At 43.7% G+C, this 22,871-nt stretch overlaps 1 protein-coding gene across 1 annotated transcript in view; it reads left to right on the forward strand.

Annotated features, from left to right (window-relative positions):
• Window positions 1-20,052, forward strand: part of KSR1 (kinase suppressor of ras 1) — a 68,832-nt gene extending 48,780 nt beyond the window's left edge. The window contains exons 6-20 of the mRNA XM_051635907.1: window positions 1,385-1,445; window positions 2,478-2,561; window positions 4,120-4,181; window positions 4,286-4,392; window positions 4,705-4,873; window positions 6,089-6,130; window positions 7,067-7,121; window positions 7,844-7,889; window positions 9,065-9,444; window positions 10,038-10,134; window positions 10,887-11,020; window positions 11,459-11,590; window positions 11,825-11,960; window positions 12,312-12,445; window positions 16,813-20,052. Of these exons, the coding sequence (XP_051491867.1) occupies window positions 1,385-1,445; window positions 2,478-2,561; window positions 4,120-4,181; window positions 4,286-4,392; window positions 4,705-4,873; window positions 6,089-6,130; window positions 7,067-7,121; window positions 7,844-7,889; window positions 9,065-9,444; window positions 10,038-10,134; window positions 10,887-11,020; window positions 11,459-11,590; window positions 11,825-11,960; window positions 12,312-12,445; window positions 16,813-16,891 (1,718 nt within the window). The 3' untranslated portion in view covers window positions 16,892-20,052. The remainder of the gene's footprint in view (window positions 1-1,384; window positions 1,446-2,477; window positions 2,562-4,119; window positions 4,182-4,285; window positions 4,393-4,704; window positions 4,874-6,088; window positions 6,131-7,066; window positions 7,122-7,843; window positions 7,890-9,064; window positions 9,445-10,037; window positions 10,135-10,886; window positions 11,021-11,458; window positions 11,591-11,824; window positions 11,961-12,311; window positions 12,446-16,812) is intronic.
• The last annotated feature ends 2,819 nt before the right edge of the window (window positions 20,053-22,871 follow it).

Consider the following 22,871-nt stretch of genomic DNA (forward strand, 5'->3'; position numbering starts at 1 on the left):
AATGTGAGATGCTTCCTCTGATGGTGATGAGTCCATCCACATGTTTAAGGGCTGACAGGACTAGGATTTGTGTTTTGATCCATGTGACTGTGGGTCTGTCTCAGACACAACCTGTAACCTTGGAAACTAACATAGGGAGACAGAGGCTTCTTGGAAAGTGTCTCATCTTTTTGTAAAATATAAAAGTCCAGATAAGGACATTACAGCACCACACATACATCTAATGCCCTTTAAAACAAAAATCCCAGGAGCTGCTTTCAGAAACGAAAAAAGCATAGAAAGAAAATTGTAGAATGAAAAGGCAAGCAGAAATCTGAGCATTTCTCTGAGGAGAGAGAGTGATAGAATTTATGCAATCAATAAAAAAGGCATTTGAATAAATTCAAACAGAAATGAAGAATTTTGGTGCCTCTGTGCACATAGTATTGTCTGTTTTAAAATCTATAGGCTCCTTTAAGCCTAATTCCATTCCAAACTTGATTATATTAATTAGGCTCTTCAGTAAGGATGTAGCCACCTTAACTGTTGTATTATGATTAATTCAGATGACTCTGCATTTGGATGGCCACACCAGATCAGCAATATTTCTTGGAAAAGCAACTAGTTGTTCCAGCCTATTCTAAGACCACAGATGCCTTTACAAGTTCACTGGAATAATGATAAAAAAGAATTTGGTGCCATCTAGGGTCAAAGAAAGAGACTGACTTTTTGTAAGCATGGAGTGTCCAGCCCTGAAGCTGTGTTGATGCCTGCAGATTTGAGTTTTCTCCAGATTTGCAATATGGCTGTAGTTTTAATTCAGGAAATATGCCAGATTCTTAGTATTTTAGAGTTTTTAGGAAGTTTGTGGTCTAACCACTGGAGTACTCAACTGGCATTTTGAAGTCTAGGGCTCTCTTTTTGCACTTACCAGCTAGCTAAGTTATCTCTGGGTCATGCTGGCCCTGTCTATAAAATAGAGATAGTAACTTTCAATGTAAAAGAATATTCTGAAATGTACTGACACTGCATGAAAACTGGGTGATGGTATTAATGGTAAACCAACTGGGAGTAAACTGGTTGGGTGTAAAGTCTGACTTTACACCTTAAGAATGGCCTGGGCCTAACCAGATGGACTTCTGTGTTCCCTAGATGTAAAACATGATTTAACAAAAATAAGGAAGAATTATGATTCCACCATCAAATCTTAGCTTACATTGCCTCCACATGAAAACAAATACAAGAGCAGTATCTGGTAGTAGCTTTGCAGCAGAAGGGAAACCAGTCTGAGCTGGGCTACTAGCAGTGTCAGGCTACTAGTGACAGTGATGGATTTGTTCTGTCTAGACTGGTAAGCAGGCTTGTGAGTAATGCTTCCCTAAACCATCCTTTTGTTCTCCATCAGAACTCTCCCAAGGATCCCCTCAAACGGTACGAAGAGACTTTGGCTTAGCTGTAACACACAGGTGAGCAGCACGTGCTGTGGGAGCCACAGAGGAGGCAAAGGGAGGGGGCAGACCAGGCCAGCAGCCTGTTGGAGTGTCTTTGTAGCAGTGAGGACTCTCAGATAGGCCTGAAGTTGGGTCAGGTGTTCAGCCTTAACTGTATTTCAGCTTCATTCCTTTATAATACGTCACTAATCTGTTCAGCACTTGAAATGCTTTTTACAAAGCCAGCTGGCTGCCCATACTGTAATGAGTAGGGAACCAGCAGCAGCAGAGTTGTGTCTGGGGTGAATATGAAATAGTGCTTTTTATAAGGGGAAGCTGCTCCTTCCTCCCTACATGAAAAGAAAACACACTTTCCTCTTCCTCCCTCATAGGTTTCTGCAGCTCCCCTTCCCAAATCCAAACCAAAACTGGGCTAGCCAGTTCTAATACCAGACAAACCTATCCATGCAGTTTTCTGGTAAAAGGGATAGCACTCCCACTGCCACCCATAAATTTGATTTCAGCTCTAGAATGGTGTTCAGGTGAATATAACCAGCCCCATGTGATACATCCTGCTCCTCTGAGGAGGGACACGAGCAACTGATGGGCAGCACGTGCTCATGGGTTGGATATGCACTTGGAGCATGTACTGGCTGCTCCCTCTCAGAGTACTTGCTTGTTTCAATTCTAGTTTGAGGGGTTTTTATTAAATGATGTTCTATCATTTGGGTATCTTTGACTGCATGAAGCTTCAGATCTGCAATTGCTGAGCTGCAGGTTTCAGGACGTTCTAGAGATGTGTGCTCATGCACAGCCTGTCTCCATGGTCAGAGGCACCTCTGAGCACCTCTCAGCCCTGTTCTAAGAGTGGAGAACTAGCTGGAGGCCAGCAGAGTTGGTGCCAGCTGCCTTTCAGTTGCTTTTGATTGGAAAAGTGAGAAGTCTTTCCCCTACCACCACTTGCCCTTTTCAGAACAAGCTGAAGGAGTATAGTCTGTAACTACCTACAGATGTTAAATTTCCTTTAGACAGTAGATAACATCACTTTACCCTCTTGTTTCTGCTTAGGTTCTCTACAAAGTCTTGGTTATCTCAGATTTGCCAAGTCTGTCAGAAAAGCATGATGTTCGGGGTGAAGTGTAAGTACTGCAGGTGAGCACACAGTGATGATCTTTTTCAGAAGAACTTTGCATTTGATTCATTAAAAGTTTGCCAGTAACTCATTATCCCTAGACATTATGCCCTCTTAGTAGTGACATTTTTCCAGTCAGCTTCTGAGTGGCAAAGGGATGCTCTGGCACAGCCCTACCCAAAGGGATGCATGATTGGACCTGATGGTCACAAATGCAGGTGAACCCATCAGGGATGTCAAAGCTGAAGGCAGCCTGGGCTGCAGTGACCGTACACTAGTGCAGTTCACTGTCCTAAGGGGTACAAGGCAGATGAAAGCATAGTCAGGACTCTGAATTTTAGGAAAGCAAATTTCCAGCTCTTCAAGGAGTTGGTAAGTAGGACCCCGTGGGAAACAGCCCTCAGGGACATGGAGCAGAACAGAGCTGGCAGATCTTTAAGGATGCTTTCCATGGAGCGCAGGAGATCTCAATCTCCAGGTGTAGGAAATTGGGCAAGGAAGGCAACAGACCAACACAGCTGAGTCAAGACCTGCTGGTCAAAATAAAAGGCAAGATGGACCTACACAGGCAGTGGAAGAGAGGACAGGTTTCATGGGAGGAGTACAAGGATGTTGCCTGGTTGTTAGAGGGATGAGGTCAGGAAGGCCAAGGTACAGCTGGAGCTGAACTTGGCAAGGGATGTAAAGAAAAACAAGAAGGGCTTCTACAGGTATGGAAACCAGAAAATGAAGGTTAAAGAAAGCTTAACCCCCCTGATGAGCAACACTTATGAACTAGTAACAACAGACAAGAAGAAGGCTGAGATTCTCAACAACCCTTTTGCCTCAGTCTTCACTGGCAACCCCTGTCCTCACGGCTCTCAAGTTGATGGCCCACAGGATGGAGACCAGGGAGACAAAGACCCTCCCACCGTAAGCAAAGACAAGGTTCACAACCATCTGAGGAACCTGAACGTACACAAGTCCATGGGACCTGATAAGATGCATCCCAGAGTCCTGAAAGAATTGGCTGATGTAGTTGCCAAGCCACTCTCCACTATATTTGAACAGTCATGGCAGTCAGGTGAAGTCCCTGGTGACTGGAAGAAAGAAAAATTACACTCATTTTTAAAAAGGGCAGAAAGGAGGACCCTGGGAACTACTGACCTGTAGGCCTCGCCTCTGTGCCTGGGAAGACCATGAAACAGGTCCTCCTAAAAGACATAAAGGTTTCCTACCTGATCATGGGTAAATCTTGTAGTGGGAGCTGAATACCTAAATAACAGCCAGGATTTTAGATTTTGCTTCTCTACCTAGGTTGTTAGTCCAGAGCTCTGAGCTGTTAGTGCTTCACTGTTGCTGGATGAGTCAATGAAGGTAACTATATTAAAAATAAATCAGATGTGAAGATATGCATATGGATTTCATTAGCCTAATGACACACATAATAGGATTCTTCATATGAATGCCTGCTGCTTTGGGGCCTGGAGCATTCCAGAACTCCCTCTGAGATTAGCATAAGAATTACAAATTAAGGGCAGGCTGCTGCTTTTTGGGAAAGAACAAGTTGCTATTTAACATGTAATGTTTCTCTTTCAGATTGAAATGTCACAACAAATGTACTAAAGAGGCACCTGCTTGTAGAATATCCTTCCTTCCCAGTGAGTAATTCTGTACAAATTCTTAGCATTTCAATGTAGTTGATGGTATCACAAGAATAAGAAGTCTGATTAAAGCTTTTTTTTCCCTTCAACTTGTTTTTCAGTAACAAAAATAAGAAGAACAGAATCTGTCCCTTCTGATATCAATAATCCCGTAGACAGACCAACAGAGCCACAATTTGGAACTCTTCCCAAGGCACTAACTAAAAAGGTATGTGGTGACTGAAGTGACTCTTGTGTCTGTAAGTCACTCAGGAGCTACAGTTAGAAGAGGTGGCAGCAGTGTTTTGCTGGTTGGAGCAAGAATGGCACCCTGAACTTTCACTTTGCAAGGAGACTTGGATATGTGACATTTTCTCCTTGTAAAACATAAATTATGCACCACTCAAGCTGTCTGCTCACTTAGAAATACTACGTTATGACTGAGGCAAGGACAGCTTTCCTCTCCCTCTCGTTCAGTAAACACTGAGAGGAATTCTTTCTTTTTATTGTTTTCTCACAAGTGTCTTTCCTTGCTTTGAAGGAGCATCCACCAGCAATAAATCACCTGGACTCCAGCAGTAATCCTTCTTCCACAACCTCATCCACACCATCTTCTCCAGCACCTTTCCAGTCTTCCAACCCTCCCAGTGCGACACCTCCTCCAAACCCATCTCCTATGGGCCAGAGAGATGGACGATTTAACTTCCCAGGTAAACTCATCTTTTCCAGGATCAGAAAGGCCTCTATGCAAGTAGAGGCTGACCAAGGTTTCACAGTAGTTGCAGGTTTCTGGATACATAGTTATGTCTTAAACAAGGTGAGAAGATGTATCTTGCTATCTGATAAAAGATAATGCTCTGTTCTTAGAAGTTTTTAAGTGGTATCAACAAGATAGCTTTGCTGGAGACATTGTTGGGGAGTACTGGCCCCTTTCTTAAATGTTTTGATCTTTCTATTTTCTCCTTTTTTGAAAAGAGCTATATATAAATATATATATAATTATATTCTTTCTCCTCCCTTTTCTTACTGTTTTGTAAAATGCATGTTGCCTGCTGTGTTTGGTCACCAGTGGCTTTAAATCATAAGTAAGCTCATGGCTACACCAAAATGTGAAAATGAGAACTGGGATGAATTAGTTTCCTAGTCCCTTCCCAAAGAAAACCAACAATCAACACTCATTTTTAAACCATTGCCATACACATCTGGTGGAGAAGAATGTACCCGACATGCTTTGCAGAGGATGCAGTCTTTGCCAAAGCTGACAGAGGCAAAGATCTCTGACAAGGGCAAAGATTTACATAGTCAGAATAAATTTAATTCCTTTGATCTGGAAATGAAGACATAAGCTGCTCACATGCTGCTACATCCAGCCTTCAGCTTTGCTGTGTTGTGCATCTAGCTTTTGATCTGTGAAAGTTGCTATTTTAGCCTACTCAAAAAGGGCAGAAGCAGAGTCAGTTTAGTACAAGGGTTCTACTGCAACTACTTTGTATTAGGGACTCACTGCTCAAAATCACTGAAATAAAAAATGCTTGTAAATGGTTCACGAGCTTCACCTTCTCTTGGGTGCATCTTTGAAAAGCTGAAGCCATGAGACACCACTGAAGCACCAGAGCATCCCTAGGCTCTCTAAATTTGCTTCAGCCACTTGAAAGTCTGAAGGTGTTTTCCCACCAGACTGGTTGCTTGTTGGTAACATCTGTCATAGCCTTCCAAAACTGCATGTGCTGAAATTCACTCCCTCAAGCAGGCTGATAATCCACTAATCTGTTTCCCAACAGTGAGTTGGGACTAATTCATTGAATGCATATGGGACACTTACTGATCATCCTCTAACCTGTTTGTGTTTGTTTTTGTTTTTTTTTCTCCTGGTAATTTTTTTGCTGCCTTTTTAAAAAAAAAAAAAACCCACAATAAAAAAAAAGCTGCCTACTACATTCAGCATAGACAACAATTTATCTTCCCAGGTGAGTTGATTGTTTTAATTCTACTAACCAGCTTCTGCCAAAAAGTAACTTGTTTGTACACTGCTGCATGTTGCCCAAGAATAATAATTCTGCTTTAAAAAAAAAAAAAGTATCTAAAACAGTTAAAGCTTTCTTTTGTTTCAGGCCTCTTTAATATCTTATGAGGTAGTGATGTGTTTTATGTACTAAGGTGAAACTTTGATTATTCAGTTGTAAAACAGTAACTTTCTGCTGTGGGATTTTATACACAACTGTGTTTTTTCTTTAAAAAGACTCGCTTTGGGGGTTATATGCTTAGCTAGTGGAAATGGACACTGTCAGTTCAGGAATGCTGAGCTCAGCTTTATCAACTGGGCCTCCTGCCTGTGGGGTTTAAGAGTGATGCAACACTATTCATGTGTGGATTTGCATGTATAAACTCTTTTTCTCAGTTATCTGTTCATGAACCCTTAGAAAAAGCTTGTTTGTTTCTAAGGTGAGAAATGATGATGTAGGATGTAATTATTCTGAATTTTGGAAGGATTTGCAACCCAAGGTGAATTTCCTGTGCACTGGTAACACTGGACAGACTAGGTGCAGTTGGAATACATGGCCTGCAGTATAGATGAATTTATATGTCCTAGTTCTGTGTGGATTTAAGTATTTCTGAGGCAACTTGAAGGTGTGTGAGCAGTTCAGAGACAAGGACTCACCTTGAGAGACATTACAGATGAGGTGAATGGGAAGAACAGGCTTGGTCAATCTACAGGCAAAGAAGTACTAGGAAACATGAGCATAGTTTTTAATGAACCAAAGTATGAAATCATAAGGTCTGTAGTTGAGTTTATTTATGATTCCTGAATAAGAAGCAAATTATCACTATTGCAGTGTTAAAACTTCCAATCTGTAAGAGATTTAAGTGTAAAACATGCATCATAAATGTTTCTGCTTTCCCAGAAATTCCCAGTCCTGCACAAATAGCCCAGCCTCCAGAAACAGCTGCAGACACTAAGTAAGTACAGTCTGAAATTCTTCTATTTGCATAGTGTTTCCCTGGTATCTTCAGATCAGTCTGAAAGAACCATGTTATGGCCAAAACTTAACTGATCCTCTGAGAACTTATGGGATCATTTTAGTCAGCAAGGGTGATACTGGTAGTCTCAGTTTTATAAATAGAATATGATATTTCCTTTAAATGGGACAGTAAGAAGTCCACACCTTTAATATCTACTTATGGTTATGTGCATGCCCAGGATCAGAAAGATTTAATTAAATAGAAGTTACAGAGTTCTATGATGAAAAGAGCATGATACACTTAACTGTAAGCAAACATCTTTTTAAGGATCTGAATAGTAGGGCAGGCATAAGATTTTAGGCTGCACTGCCAGCACTCACAATTGCTTCTCCATTGTTGGTGTTTCAGTAGTAGGAATAGGAATATCTATTACTGGAGCACACTGTAATAATGCAGCTGTGCCACTGCCAAATCAATTCATGCCACTTAATCATTGAAAATCACTTCCAAGTCTTTGTCCCTCATTTGCCAAAATAAGCTTAGAAAGTCCTTATCTGTTAAGTGGAGCAGTAATTTTGTCTTTCTCTGACCTACTCTAATGCTATTGAGATCTGTTTTCTGTTTGCTTCTCTCCACTAATGGCATATGTAGCAACCCACTTTTCTGACAGGTGGATTTGCAAACATTATTCTCACTGTAAGCCTGTCTTCTCTTGCTAGTGCTGATCAACAGCCAGATGCAGATGGAGTTGAATGTGAAGCAGAGGTAGGTTTTCTGGTTTGCCCTTTTCTACAATCAGAAATGCCATGTTGAAAGTGCAATAAAAAACCTGTAGCCCTGGGATTATGAGTATATCATAGTATCATAGAATGGTTTGAGTTGAAAGGGACCTTAAAGTTCATCTAGATCCAACCCCCCTGCATGGGCAGGGACACCTCCCACCAGACCAGGTTGCTCCAAGCCCCATCCAACCTGCCCTTCAACACTTCCAGGGATGGGGCAGCCACAACTTCCCTGGGCAACCTAGCTGTTTCTTACCTCAGTTCCACTGAACTGCTTGTACAGCAAAGATCTCAGCTGAAGATACCTGGTTTCTGTAACTAGGCTGAAACAATGAAGCACTGGTAACAATACCTAACTTTTTCTAATTGGGCTAAGATGATCTTTTTCAGACTTCTGGCTCACTCAGTTTGGCACAGCTGTTTTTACGTTACTGGAGCTGCAGGCCTGCTGCTGAACTTGAAAGGTCTAAATGCTCTGCAGACCTCAAATCTGCAAATAATGCATGTGTAGGTGCTACCAGCAGCCAGATTAGCTCATGGTAGATCCTGCACAAGTTTGTTTTGCATAGGAAAGCCTTTCTGTACCTATTCAAGAGTCAGTAATTTTGGTAGTGTGTGTTTAGCTTGTAGTAGGAATGCTGAAATGGGTTTCTTCAGGGGTGAGTAAGCCAAGAGAGATAGAATCCATGATTTTATCAGGAAGTACTGGATTTTGGATCCAGCTTGTTGATTTTTGGAGCATTTCTAACAGGAGAATTTTAGTAATCTCAAAAAAACCTGCCCCCACATTTATTTGAAGAACGGAGAGGGTCTTGACCCTTCCTTTCATAAAGGCCTATAGCATTTCCCCCACACTGAAGGCCAAATACAGAGAGTTACAGACCCCCAAGATGTTACTACTGGTTCTACAAATTTACCTCTACATGGGATAATGCCTTTTTTGTCTTCATCTGCATGCACTGACATGTAGATGTATGTCTTTCTGTAGCCTCTTGAGATGACTTTGTCCTGTGAGGTATATTTCTAGACCTGTAGCCAAGTGTGTATATCCAGCCCTCTGAAGTTCTCCCAAAGCAGCCTTTGCTGCTGCCTGGTGGGCTGCACCTGCCCCTCAGATGGGACCCTCAGCATACATTTCCCTTCTCTTTTTGGAAACAGGTGGAAGAACCAGAAGCAAATAAATCAGAACCTGAAGATGATGAGGATGAGGTGGAAGATTTGCCAAACAGACGGCCACACTTGCAAGGGATGATTTATCGCAAGCCTAGCCAGACCAGTGTCTACCTGCAAGAATGGGACATTCCCTTTGAACAGATTGAACTGGGGGATCCTATTGGCCAAGGACGTTGGGGCAAGGTTTACAAGGGAAAATGGCACGGGGAAGTAGCCATCAGGCTGTTGGAGATAGATGGGAACAATCAGGATCATCTCAAGCTCTTCAAAAAGGAGGTGATGAACTACAGACAGACCCGGCATGAGAACGTGGTACTTTTCATGGGAGCATGTATGAACCCCCCTCATTTAGCAATCATTACCAGGTAAGGACACAGCATCTTAGTATTATTTTTAATATATACTGCCTGATTAGGGAAAAATGTTAGTATTTTTCTCCTTCTGTTTTCAGTATTTAGTTGAGATGAAGATCATCCTCATTAGCCCCTAAAGTACAGATTTTTGGGATGTTCATGTGCAGGCTGAGTTTAATTGAGGCCAAGGGCAATGCCATCCTCATTAGTCTGGCAGGGAGGTACTCAAGTCATTTCTAATTGCCAGTTCCAAAAGAAGTTTCCTGCTGAGGTGACCAGTAGCACCAGCAGCAGAAATTCTGAAAACTGGACTTCAGATGTCAGAGCAGTGTAACAATGACTGAGCTTCTGGAGAAATACATAAGCATCCGTTGCATATCTTTGAGCATGCTCTAACAGTAGGTTTCCTGTAGGTGTGTACACCCACACAGACGTACATCAATTTGGTCCTTAAAGTTCTTCAAAACTGCATTTCTCAGCAGTGAAAGAGGGCTGGGATTCTGTCAACAGGATAAGGAAGCTAACTGAACATCCAGTGTTACATTTGGATTTTCCTGCAATATTTTTAAGACCTTTTTCTGGATTGTTGCTTCTCTTTCCTATAGCTTCTGCAAAGGAAGGACACTTCACTCGTTTGTAAGGGACCCCAAGATATCCCTGGATATTAACAAAACCAGGCAGATAGCCCAAGAGATCATTAAGGTAAGGGCACATTATGCTAATAGGGACATCTGCTTCCTGGGCAGTGCCTCAGGAGCAGCTTGGAGGCTGCACAGCTGGAGAGGCTCTCTTAAGTCCCAATAGCCCAACAGGGTGTTGCAGCAGAAGATACTTCAAGTTGGCTGAAAAAAAGTGCTGGTTTAGTGGGCAGTCAGCTAAGGTCCTGCAAGGAGAGGAGCAGAGCTTTTGCTTGTCAGTGAGGAGTGGGGAGGGAGAATTTAGGCAAAGGGGGCACTGAAGAAAGGTCTGCAGGACAGGTTTCCTTCCCTTTATTAGTAACTGCAGCCAAGTTAATGCATTCTGAAGTTGATGGATTTTCTCCCAGATTTGCATGGTGTTTTCTATGTTTGCTTTCAATATTGCTCTACTGAAGAAGCATTTCTAAAGTTGCTGTTTTCTGGCAAAAATATCCTGTGAATTTAGTAAGCAAACTTGTGTCAGTTGCTCATTGCTCTTAAACACCCAGACTTCTTCAGAACTGTGAGGTCCACAACCACTGACTTGCTGCTTCAAGTCACCCTACCATGCAGAGAAGGAAAAGCAATCCAAAGGTTGAGCACTGAGCTAAGATCTGCTTCCTTGCATCCCTCCTGCATAAGTCAGACACCTGCTGTGTCCCCATTTACAATTAGTCATTTATGAGTAATGAGTGTATTAGAAGGCAAAAGCGTGCCCAGGGTGAGAGGCTTGTAAGTAATTTTAAAAAGTTTACAACTCTTGCTTGTATTTCCCAGGGCATGGGGTATCTTCATGCAAAGGGGATTGTCCATAAGGATCTGAAATCCAAGAACGTTTTCTATGACAATGGGAAAGTTGTGATCACTGACTTTGGATTATTTGGAATTTCGGGTGTGGTTCAGGAAGGAAGGTAAGTGGAGGTTTCAATGTTTGGTCCACTTCCAGAATGATAAATAATGATCAAATAGGGAAACATTTTGCTATGTTACACAGTACAAGTGAGGGGTGTTGATTGTTTTAGTACAGACACACAATTTTTTGGAATACACACTTTTGCTTTGTTTCGTTTTTTGGTGGGTTTTTTTGAGAGTTCTCTCTACACTTTCCCTTAGCACTTTGCTAGGAAGTTACATATGGAGTAAGGCTGAAAAAAGACAACTTCAAGCCCAAGAATGAGCTGGAAACTCAGGCTAACACATGTAATTTTTAATATGGCAAGAAAATTAGAAAGGAAATGTCAGCAAAAACATTTGAGTAAAGTCATAAGGGGAGACAGAGATACAGTCCACACACTGCTGCTTGGATGAAGCAGTGATGTTTCAGTATAATTTCCTTCTTTTGAACTCAGGAGGGAGAATGAATTGAAGCTGCCTCATGACTGGCTATGCTACCTGGCCCCTGAAATTGTTCGTGAGATGGCCCCTGGGAAGGATGAGGACAAGCTGCCTTTCTCCAAAGCTGCAGATATCTATGCCTTTGGGTAAGAGGGGTGCCACAGGAGCTTTCTAAATGAGATTTGTTACAGACCTGAGCCTTGTGAGTCAGTGGTTCTCTTCTCAAAGACTCAGGATTTTAGCTAGGATGTATTTTTCTCACCTACTACAAAAGCAGTGGGTGAGAGGGATTTGCTGCACAGCCTGGAAAAGTGGTGTCAGGGTTTTGTATCTTCCTCTTGAGAGCAGGCAGAGACTTGATGTGCCTGTTGCTGTTGCAGGACTGTGTGGTATGAGCTCCAAGCAAGAGAATGGCCTTTCAAGAACCAGCCTGCAGAGGCACTCATCTGGCAGATTGGAAGTGGAGAAGGAGTAAAACAAGTCCTTGCCACTGTTAGTTTGGGGAAAGAAGTCAATGTAAGTACCTCAGTTGCAGGAATCCTTCTGTATAGTATTCATCAAAAAAGGGAGCTCCTTAAAGAGGGGATTTATTTTACTCATATTGGGACTCTCAAGATAAAGGGCAGGAGAGAGAACAGGTTAGAATGGGACACCAGGTTAGATAACTAAGCCTCTGCCCATAACTGTCGTACAGAAGCGGACATCTACTGGAAGACAGGACACTGTAATAAGAAGAATGTTCCTGACCTCTGTTAAACACTGTCTCTGGCTGGTCTCACACAAATCACAGTGCTCAATCAGATGCGTGGTCTGCACAGTTGACCTGTGAACTAAGTGGAGATAATGAGCCACAAAAATCCTTTGCAGGAAATTCTCTCAGCGTGCTGGTCATTTGATCTCAGCGAGAGGCCGAGCTTCACTGTCCTCATGGATATGCTTGAAAAACTGCCAAAATTGAATCGGCGGCTCTCCCACCCAGGGCATTTCTGGAAGTCTGCTGAGTGAGTATTTGTTGCTGTTCAAGATCATTTATGCAGCTCAGAATTTGCTAACTGATCATTTCTGTGCTTTGTTTTGCCTTCCTGGGGGCTGTCAAACCTCTGATGGGAGAGTAACAGTGTCCTGCTTTTCTAGTTCCTAGGAAATCATGCAATTGAGCTTGTGTGCTTAAGAAAGTTAATTTCCTACTTCAACATATTCACCTCCCTCTTTCAGTACATTACGTACCCAGCTTTATGTTTGGTTTCAGAGAGTATCTACCAACAGTGTTGGAAAGGGCCTGCACTGACCCCAAAGTGGTTAGAATTTCCCCTATACTGGCTGGTACTGACTGAGAAAGGGAAGGACCAGAGAATCCTTTGAACATTTTGGAAGAGTCCTAAGTTCATAGCCTTCCTCAAGGAGCATGTGGGAAACTCCCACCCTCTTCTCTTTACAGAAGAATGCCCAATTTGCACAGGCAGATAAAGAAATGTAGTATTAGTCCTGACTCAGAATAGTTGATTTCTGGGGAAAAACCAAAGGAGGTGGTAATAATGATTTAGAAATCCTGAAGATGCAGTAAACTGACAGCTAGGAAAGAGTGGCAATGTTTGGACCAAATTTCTAAATTGGCATTATGTCAAGATCTGGACCAAGGAAAGATAAATCATGAGAAGTCATAAAAAAATCCTTGTCAGATCATAATACTTTCAAAGTCAGGTTCTGTGTTGCAACTGGGGGAGAAAGGTCCCATATGATCAAGCATCTATAAAATGTCAAAACTGGAAGAGGTCCCTCCAGACACCTGATTGTACATCCCCTGGCATCTGTTATGACACACCAGACCAGTTTAGACTGGATGAGCATAAAACCACAAGACCTAAAACTTTCAGCCTCCTTTGTTTGATGTTTAATTTACTCCTTTCTTTCCCCTTCACGATCTTCCTGCAGTACCTTCTCATAACTAACCCAACACTTCTCTTTGCTTGTCTGGTGACTCTCATGGCATTTTGTGCTTTGGTGGGTGTGATTTGTTTGGGGTTTTGGTTGAAAATTTTGCCATTTCTCTTTTGTGCAATTTCCCCAACATCTGTACTGGATCCCTGATACATTACAATGTCTAACAACTTAACGTGGGGAACCCTTCTCCAAGGCTGTGCCCTCACCTTCACACAAAGAGACACTATCAGCAGCAAGGATGGAATGCTGACTACCCTCTCACTGTGAGAAGTAGAACTCCCTGGTATTTTTCCTTATGCTAGGCAGGTAGACATGCATCTCACAGCACTCATTTGGAAAAGGTACAACAAAGAGTTGAGAGAGCCTTACACTTGGCAGTTGTTCTCTGCATCATCAGTGACTGCCTCTGTGTACCATGGAATGCAGCTGGGAGGCCAAGGTGTCCATCTGCCCTGGGAACACTCATGGCTCCAGCAGACCTGGCACAGCTACACTTCAGTCCTTGTGGTTTCAATTGTATAGGTTTTTGGAAAAATAATCATTTAAAGAGAAATCAACAAAATCTGAGCTTAAAAAATGGAACTGGTTGTAATTGCTGCTCCTATTCTGTCCTTCAGTCATAATTTAAGAGAAATCATATTTTTCCTGTCCTGCCCTAGAGGGTACCAAACCCTCTTCCAGGCACAGCTTGCACTGGTCAGATCTATACCCAGATACCCTGAGGCTGTGCTTTTCCATTACCCATTCCTTCACACCATCCAGCTTCACCTGGGGACATTTCCTATTTTTTTTAAACTAATCCTCCCTTGCCTCAAAGGAAGATCGTTGTATTTGTGTTCTGTTACAAAGACAGCAGTTCTTCTGCCAGGAGATCTGCATGATACAGCAGTGTCCTCTGTACACTTTCCTTTGTACAGAAACAGGCTGTACTCCAACACTTTTTCTGTGTGTCAACACTTCCATGCCCTCATTTGTCTGTACAGTAAGATCTGATTTGGTGCATCATTAATGCTGAGGGCTGATCTGACATCCTTTCCCCCTCCAGACTCCACAGAGCAGCCTGAGCCCAGGCTATCCACACATTCCTGAGCAGAAAGTCACACTCTTGCATCGTCCTCTAGCATCACATTGGAAATGAACTTGAAGTAATGCTTCCCATTGTGGCAGTCCATTCAGGAGAATGCTCAGTTCAGAGCAATCTGCCAAGTGATTATTTTGGATTAGTGTTTCCATAGGGAGTTATTCTTGAACAGCTTGTGGAACTGCAGAACAATGTCTTATGTAGTAGCTACCCTAATTATTTTTCCCTGGGTAGACAGAGCAACACCCCCCTCCACCCCCACAAGTGGTGCACGTCAATTTGCATACATTAATACTTTTTCCTCTGCTCAAAGCATTTAATATGAGAGAAGTACTTTAAGTGTCAGTGTTAATTATCAGCATTGACAGCTGAATCAGTGCTCATTGAAATGAAAGTGCTGGCAGCTTAGTTGTTGGTCCCCTGCAAGTTGTGTTGTAGTCAAGCCACCCTTGGGAGGCTCTTGGTGGCTGTGCCAGCCAGAGACCCCCTCAGATTCAAAACCCACTGAAGACATGTCCATGTCCCCTCTGACAAATCCTGTGAGAAACACCGCACTAACCCCACGCTTCATTCTGGTGTAAGCTTTACAATATGTAGTTCTCAAGGGCTTGCTTTAAATAACTGAAAACTAACTCTCACGGTGTCTTTTTCCCTTCCCTCCTGTATTTCTTTGTAGGTTGTAGCTACTGGTGCAATAATGGGCTCCACCTTGCATGCTTCCATGTGTTGTATCCTAACCGGCAACTTGGACAATCACCTTCCATTTAAAAAAGCAAAAAACAAACCACGAAATTAACCCATGGACATAATCAACACTTTATCAGAATTCTCCTTTTCTGCCTTTCTCCGCTTGGTGTGGGCTGTTAGCTTGAATAACAACTCCTGTCTGCAAGAAGTCCCTGTCTAACAACGTGGCCATCTTTCACTTCTGAAGCATTTCAGCAGGCTGTAACCTCCTGGAAAGGCTCTAGTGACCTGCTCTCTAACTAACCAGGTGCAAGCAGCAGGTTGGGGGTTTTCCTGGAACTGGGGTGACCTGTGTGTGTCCTGTGAGTCTCAGGAGGCAGAGGGGTGCAGTTTCTCAGTTGCAGCCAGAGGTTATGTCTGTCATCTTTAGTGCTGGGCTGTGGATTTGTGACTGAAGGTAACAGGGACATTTTCACAGGCACAGCTGATACCTGAACCCTTCACTTGCACTTCCAACAAGAGGTAAGGGCCAGATTGTGCTGGTTCTCCCTGAGGAGCAGAGCCAACTTTGAAGCCAGAGTCAATTTTGTCAGGGGCTGGGTGAAGCTGGTGCAATTCTTGAGTGGAAGGAAGGATGGTCCTCACTCTGCTTGGAGCCCCTCAGCCTGCTCAGGACCAGGCCAGAGGTGGTGCCCAGAACTGGCCCATGTGGGTCAGCTGAGATCAGCTACAACAGTGTGTAAAAGAGGAGGAAAGCAAGAACCCCCTTCTGTTCCTCCTCCCCTTGCATATCTAGCGCTTTAAATTTTATTCTTTGCTTCTGTTTACACCCCCTGTTCAGCAAAATGCCTGACTTAATGTTAGGGGCTTTGCAGAATTGCAGGCAACACAGCTAATATGTGCCTTTTCTGAAAAGGTCTTTTTTCATTCTTTACTGATTTATGATGTTGAAAAAATATCTTGTTTTGGAGGGGAGAGGCCAGGGACAGAGGAGAACAAGCACCAAGAATCAGGGAGGTTTTTACTGTCTTCAGTGAGGACAAATACACCCACATATTAATTCTCTCAGCAAGTCTCCTGCAAGAGCTCATATGTTCAGGCTGTCAGCAGGGCCATCACCCGAGTTTGTGTGTGTAGGAAGGCATTTTGAAGTTTGATGTTCCTAGCTGTGCTAGCAGTTTAAGGGTGAAGGAGAAGATACCTCTATGCACTTGTTACAGTCTATAAAGAGGTGCAAATGGGTTTGGTTTTGGATTGCTCCTGGAGTTTTTTAACTGTTGCACCTTGTCAAAACAGCGCTTTCTCTTAACAAGAAAATTCTGGAAGTTGTTTTTGCCTTCCCTTCTACTTCAAGGAAACCAAGTGCACACCCAAAACAAGTGTGAGGCTTCTACACCCTTAGGTATTTCTGAAAATCTCCTGTTTCTCCAATTGGAGGCAAATGAGATTTGTGCTGTATGTTTCCACTGATGAGGTTAGCATTGATAACTTCACATGTTTGCTGTTTAATTACTTAAGCCTCTTTTCCGGGTGATCCAACGTTGTAGATTAGAATCTAACCCATTTTAGTTCCTTTTATAACACTGTAGCTTTGTAAGAAAAATTAAAAATAAATAACTTTTCCCTCTCCCTTCTCCTCTCCCTTCCCACTCTTTTCAGCATTAACAGTAGCAAAGTTGTCCTGCGTTTTGAAAGATTTGGCTTGGGAATCCTGGAACCAAGTAATCAAAAGATATAGCATGGTGTGTAATTGTCTTGTGATAATGTTGTCTGCCTGCTTACACAAAGCATCCGAAATCTTCACTGAATCTTCCAAGCTCTGAACCTGGTGCAGCCACAGCTGAAAGCTGAGTGACCATCAATCCACAGTCCTGGGCTGTTTGCAAAGTCTGAATTCTGCCTGAGCACCAGCAGTTATTTGAAGAATGTTTACATGATACTTTTGTGTGAACTATATTTTTTTAAAACATAATAAACAGTGAATCAAGTTTAACTACAGCCATTCTCAGAGAGCACTAAAAAAAAGAACTATTTCTAGTTCCTTCTTGTGTCTGTGATAAACAGGAACTATCTTCTGCCTTCAAAGCATTTGTTTTCCTTAAGAGAAGGGGAACCTGCCTGTTCAGAATGGGAACACATCTAGTACAAGGGGTTGGAGTTCCAGATTGCATTTTTCTTTCATTAAGGTAAAAGTGATGTATTTTACTGTGATTTGCCCAAACCAATCATTGAGCTCTGGGTTACCTGACTCAAGTTAAACCAGTACAAATATACCACTCATGGGAGCGTTTTTGATGGTGTAGGCTCAAGTGCTCTTCTACACAGAACTCACAACAAAAGCTGCTTGTTCTCATACAATCCTGTAGGAAGCTGGCCCTTAAATAACAACGTGACTTGTTATAGCTCTGTCCACAGGGGACAAATGCTTCTTTTGAAGTTTTAGGCACAACAGGTTCTAGTTCCCTAAACAAGCAGCATTTCTGGAAATACAACACTGATCAACCAGACTCAACTTTCACTGCCCCCATCACATTTGTAGAAGAAATTACACAAACAGTGTTTCCACCTCCCATAGCAAGTCAAAATAAACTCTGCAAGCTGCTTGTTTGAAAACTTTAGCACTAAAGCAGTTGTTTTGGGGAAAGCTTTAGAACGACAGAAAACTCTCAACCAGGAAGGTTACACCTGGGTCTAGAGGACCTGGCTCAGCCCAACAGCTCAGACTTGTTTCAAAGGCTAATTTTAAGACAAAAAAACACCACAGCACCTGTCCAATATGTAATACGCAGATTATAAAGGATACATCTGATCACCACATGAAAGGTGACAGATGCATCATCCCATCTGCAAAGGAATTACAAGCAGTGTTAGCAAAGGCTCCCTCATGCCTCCTGTTCATGTTTCTCTACCTTCTGCCAGCCAGGACAGTGGGAGAATGCTTGTTATGCAATGAACATTCAGCTGCTTTCTGGCCTTACAGTACTTGGTTTTGTTGAGACTCCCTGGAAGTCACTAGATTTCATTTCTCCAACAGCACCAATGTGTTACACCCTCCCCTCCACACCTTTCACTGTCATCACGAGGGTTTGCTGTGGGGATCACAGGGAGGAGTCCTCTGAAGTCTTCTGCAAGGTGACAGGCACACAGTTTGGCTACTCAGGGGTGGCTGACTGCTGTAGAAAACTAAGTGGCAAAAATGTTTGAGCAGAGAGCTCCACTCCTACTATGTGCAAGTTGGTTGTATTCTCTTACAAATGTTTTGACAGAGTGAATTTTTAAGTATGTCTTGGATATTAAAGAAAGAAATGGGGTTTTTTGGTAGCCATGCGTGGCACTGTGGTACTCTTTTGACCTCCTTCCTCTCCCCCACCTTCACACAGCAAATAAACCCGCTCCAACTCTACTGTGTTCTTCACCTACACCACTTGGTTCTCTTCAAGACTTTCTATGCTTTGTTCTCTCATCATTTTGTGTCAGCAGTTTGAGCAGAAGTTTTATCCCAGCAAGTGCTGCCTAACTAACAACAGCACAACACAAACCTAAGGCAGGGAGAACACGGGTCTTTGTACCTGTAACACGAGGAACCCACTGGCTGAAACCGTCTGCAGGGCTTCCCTGGGCATCTTGCCTTGGAGAAGAGCAGGAGCTGCTGCTGGATGCAAATTGTTGCTTTGTAGCCTTCAGCTAAGGCTGTGCTTGAGGGTGGCAGCAGCCTTGGTGTGTTTCTCACTATCTATTTCTGCTGTCTGTGAGCGGGTCCTGAAAGCTGGGACACCTTGAAATTCTCTCTGTGGGAACCAGTTGCAAACAGACAGCATTCTTTGCCTGTTCTGTACAGTAACATTGCTGTACAAATAATAACTATGCTGGGAAAGCAAGAGAGTCTCAATTTTTTTCCTAAGATGACTGGCTAGGGAAGAACAGCCAGCACTGGATGACCAGCCAGATGAAAACAAAGTAACTGAAAAACCAACAAAATCCTATCACCATTTGTCATTCCCACAGTTGCCCTCAGGTATAATTCAAACAGTGTCTGTGAAGAGTCCAGACACAGAGCTCTGTTCCCCACTGCTTTTAGGCAGGGTCACTCACCTGAAACCTCTCGTCCCTTTGTGCTGCACTTTAAACTGTGCTGAACACCACTGGGAGACTTATCCCTGCTGAACACTGCCTGGTGGTGCCCCACTGGGAATACTGCCCTGCCACTCCCCTCCAGAGGCAGGAGGGGGTTCCAAAACCTGCCTGTAAGCATGAGTTTTGGGATTCTAATTCAACCCGACCTTGGTTTTAACACCCATCAATTGCTCTTGAAAGCAAACCCCAGCCTCCTGGACCCTGTGTATCAGAGAGTACTGGCTCATTACTGTCTCTAGGATAAATTTTGTTTTAATCAGCTGATGTAAGACACGTTTGTACAGCTGTGAGAAGAGCAGAGCTCTCTGACCCCTCAACACTTTGCAAACCAAGCAACAGTTGTGCGGTTGCCTTGTTCTGTGGTCACTGTCCTGTCTCCTTCCTGGTGTGCTGGTGTTAAGGACCTGAAGCACGGTCAGTTGTGGAGTTGTCAATGTGAAGCTGGCTGTACAAATGCTGCTACAAAAGCCACACGTCAGTAGTGAATGTAAATGGAGTCTGTAATATGGTGAAAATGGACACGTTTTCTTTTCAAATGTGATGTAAACTTTGTACAGTAAAAAAAAATAATTTTTTTTATATTTTCTATCAACTGAGTGTCTTCCAGAATTACTATTAAATTAATTAAAAATTGTTAGTATTAACAACAGTTTCTGTATTAGTTTATGCAACCAGAAAAAAAAAAAAAAAAGAATAAAAAGAGTGCACTCTATGCTAATGAAATTCTGGATATGTAGGAATCTTTTCAGTGAATAAATCTTTGCTCTGGATAAAGCAAAAGTTACAGAATTGTGGTTTGACCTTTTTCTCCCCCCATCTACTCATAGCCAAATTAAAACAGGAGCAGATTTGCACAGTGACCCACTGACACACTGTAAGGATTCACAGGACCCTGAAGCAGTGACACTAACCACAAAACCCCACCCCAGAGTAGTTGGCTTTGAGATGGTGTCAGGCCATGGGAAGTTCACAAGCAAGAGACACAGCCACAAGAAGCACTTGGTGCCTTTTCATTCTCTCTCCTAGTTAGTGTTTGCCCTCAAGGAAAGGGTGCCCTGGCTCCCAGATGAACTTCCTCTAAACAGTGGGAGATTTTCTATGTGGTTTGAAGTTAGGAATTCAAGGTGGTACATGTAAAAGACCAGGAAACGTGGGAGGTGTGTAGGAAGAGACAGAGAAGTGGATGCTGAGGTGACAGTCCTGCTGCCATGTGTCAGCTGATGCACAGGGGGGTCACCAGCTCCAACACCACTTTTCCTTGCAGCTCTTCACCCTCTCCTTCCTCCCCTTCCCTTGTCCTGAATGAGGCAGCAGAAGGGGATTTCTCACCGTATTTCCATTGCCCAATAGACACAGGGCCATACAAACGGGCTGGGTCAGCCTTGGGGGACTAATTACCAAAGCCAGGGCAGCCCCAGTGCGTGGGACACCCTGTGGCACACACAGACCCCACAGGCACCAGCAAGGCTGGAGGTGCATCTTGAAGCAGAACCTGTGCCAAAGCTGGACCGGGGGGGCACAGGGCAGCAGCATGTGTTAAAAACCCTGCTCTGCACTGGGCAAGGACAAGGAGCTGTTGTGACAGAGGGCAGGTCCCATTTCTAGAAATCCTATTACAACACAGAAGCTCTTGGAATAACATCCTGAAGCAAAGGGTGACGGGAGTCTCAGGTTTGGCTCATGTAAGGAAAAATATTTTAAAAATAATAATAATAAATCACGTTACAGCTTTTGTGTGTGGCCCTTGCTGTGTCCTACAGCTTTCTTTCACTGGATTGAGTTGTTAATTTATGGCCTTTGAGCCTGTTTGCCTTCTTCCCATTCTATGAGCTGTCCACCACTGACATCACCAAATGAGGTGACAAGTGTCTGTTCTGCAAGCTCAGCTCCTTTTGTTTCCTCTTACAAGCCAAACCGCAGAGTCCCTCGGTTACAGGACAACTAACAACTGTTTCTTCAGCTCGTCTGACAGGCTGAAGCACCAGGATTTTCACTCTCTTTTTCCTGTAACTCGAGATTCTTGCAACAAATTGCATCAAACGACAAGCGAGGAGAGCACTGAGAGGAGAGGCCAGACCTGAGCTCCTTCAGCAGCTCCTCAGCCTCCTGCCAAGGCCTTCCCTGGAATCCGGTGTCTGCTGCCACGCTCCAGCAGCAGCCCTTCCTGCCCCCCTGCACCGGCGACACAGCCAGTTCAAGAGTTTATTCGCAATTATTTACAATCATTCCCCCAGAGGCCTGCAGGGCACCTGCCTGGTCCCTCACCAGATCCTGCCACCACCTCTTCCCCCCCAGAGCGGGAAAAGCTCTGCCAGCAGGACAGCGCTGCACTGACACCGCAGGGTGCTAGTTAATCCCAGGAACCTGACGCTGCTGCCAAACAACTTGATGCTAGAAATAACGGCAGCAATGCACCGTCCTGCAGGGAAAAGGCCAAGGCATTATAAAGAGCACAATTTTACATTTCATCCATCTTATCTCGATCTTTCATGCGCGAACAATAAAAGGCTTAAGATAACGTGAGCTTTGCCGTCTTTCACGAGTAATAAGAAATAATGAATTTAATTCTCAATTAAACTTGAAGGGCAAGGGCGTTTGATAAAAATATAATACTGAAAAAAAGAAGCCATCTTCAAGCAGAAAGGTTATATCCCACCAGCTGCAAGCTAGAACAGTTTGGTATTTGCCCAGGCATGGTTAGAGCAATGCCATTGCAGCCTGGTGGTCTGAAAGCCCCCCTGCTCCTCCTGAGGTGCCCCCCAGCACACAGGGACACCAGCAGGGCCTGAAGAGACCCAGCTCCCTGCACCAGGGCACTCATCTGGGATCAAGAGGCATTTAACATCAGCAGCCATCTAGGAAGTCTGGCAAAGCGCATTTTGTGGGGGAAAAAAACCTTAAATACCTGCCTCCTCCTGAAAGCCTAGAAACTCTTAACTCATTATTTATACAATGCAGTGTACTGCTTCTGTTTAGATCACGTTTTTTATTATTTGTAAGAGCCTTTATATGATACTTCTATTGATCAACAGCCCAAAACCAGTTTCCTCTGACAGACAACACGTTCCCCTCGCCTCCTTTTTTCTGAGGCAACCAGTACTCGCATCAAAACGGAGACAAATCCAAGCACAAATAGAGACAGCCAGCTCCAGACAGCCGCAGCACAACACTCAGTTGCATTTTAAGCCTTAAAACCAGAGGGAACCATTTCAGAAGCCCTGCCGGGCCTTCCTGGGGGTTTCAGCTCTCCTCACAGTTCACACCGAACACCTCGGCCACAGAAAGGGCGGTTCCTTCAGAGCAGGGCACCAGAAAACAACCCACAGGCTACCAACAAACCGACTGAAGCAAGGTCCCCAACCAGGGAGCTGGACACAAGAGAGTTGGATCCTCTCTCCGAGCTCGGCCTGCTCTGGCTCGCCACAGGCGGCAGCGCAGGCCCCGGGGCCTCCTTCACCCCACACAACCTACAATACACGTTCAGGGAGAACCTCTGCAGACGACCCACCGATATGGGTTTAAACCAAAGCAAAACACAAAGAAGAAAAGCCGTTCACCTACCCGAACGCGTTCCGCCTTCCTCC

This window comes from Apus apus, chromosome 18 (assembly GCF_020740795.1).
Source record: "Apus apus isolate bApuApu2 chromosome 18, bApuApu2.pri.cur, whole genome shotgun sequence".
In the NCBI taxonomy this organism is placed as follows: Eukaryota; Metazoa; Chordata; class Aves; order Apodiformes; family Apodidae; genus Apus; species Apus apus.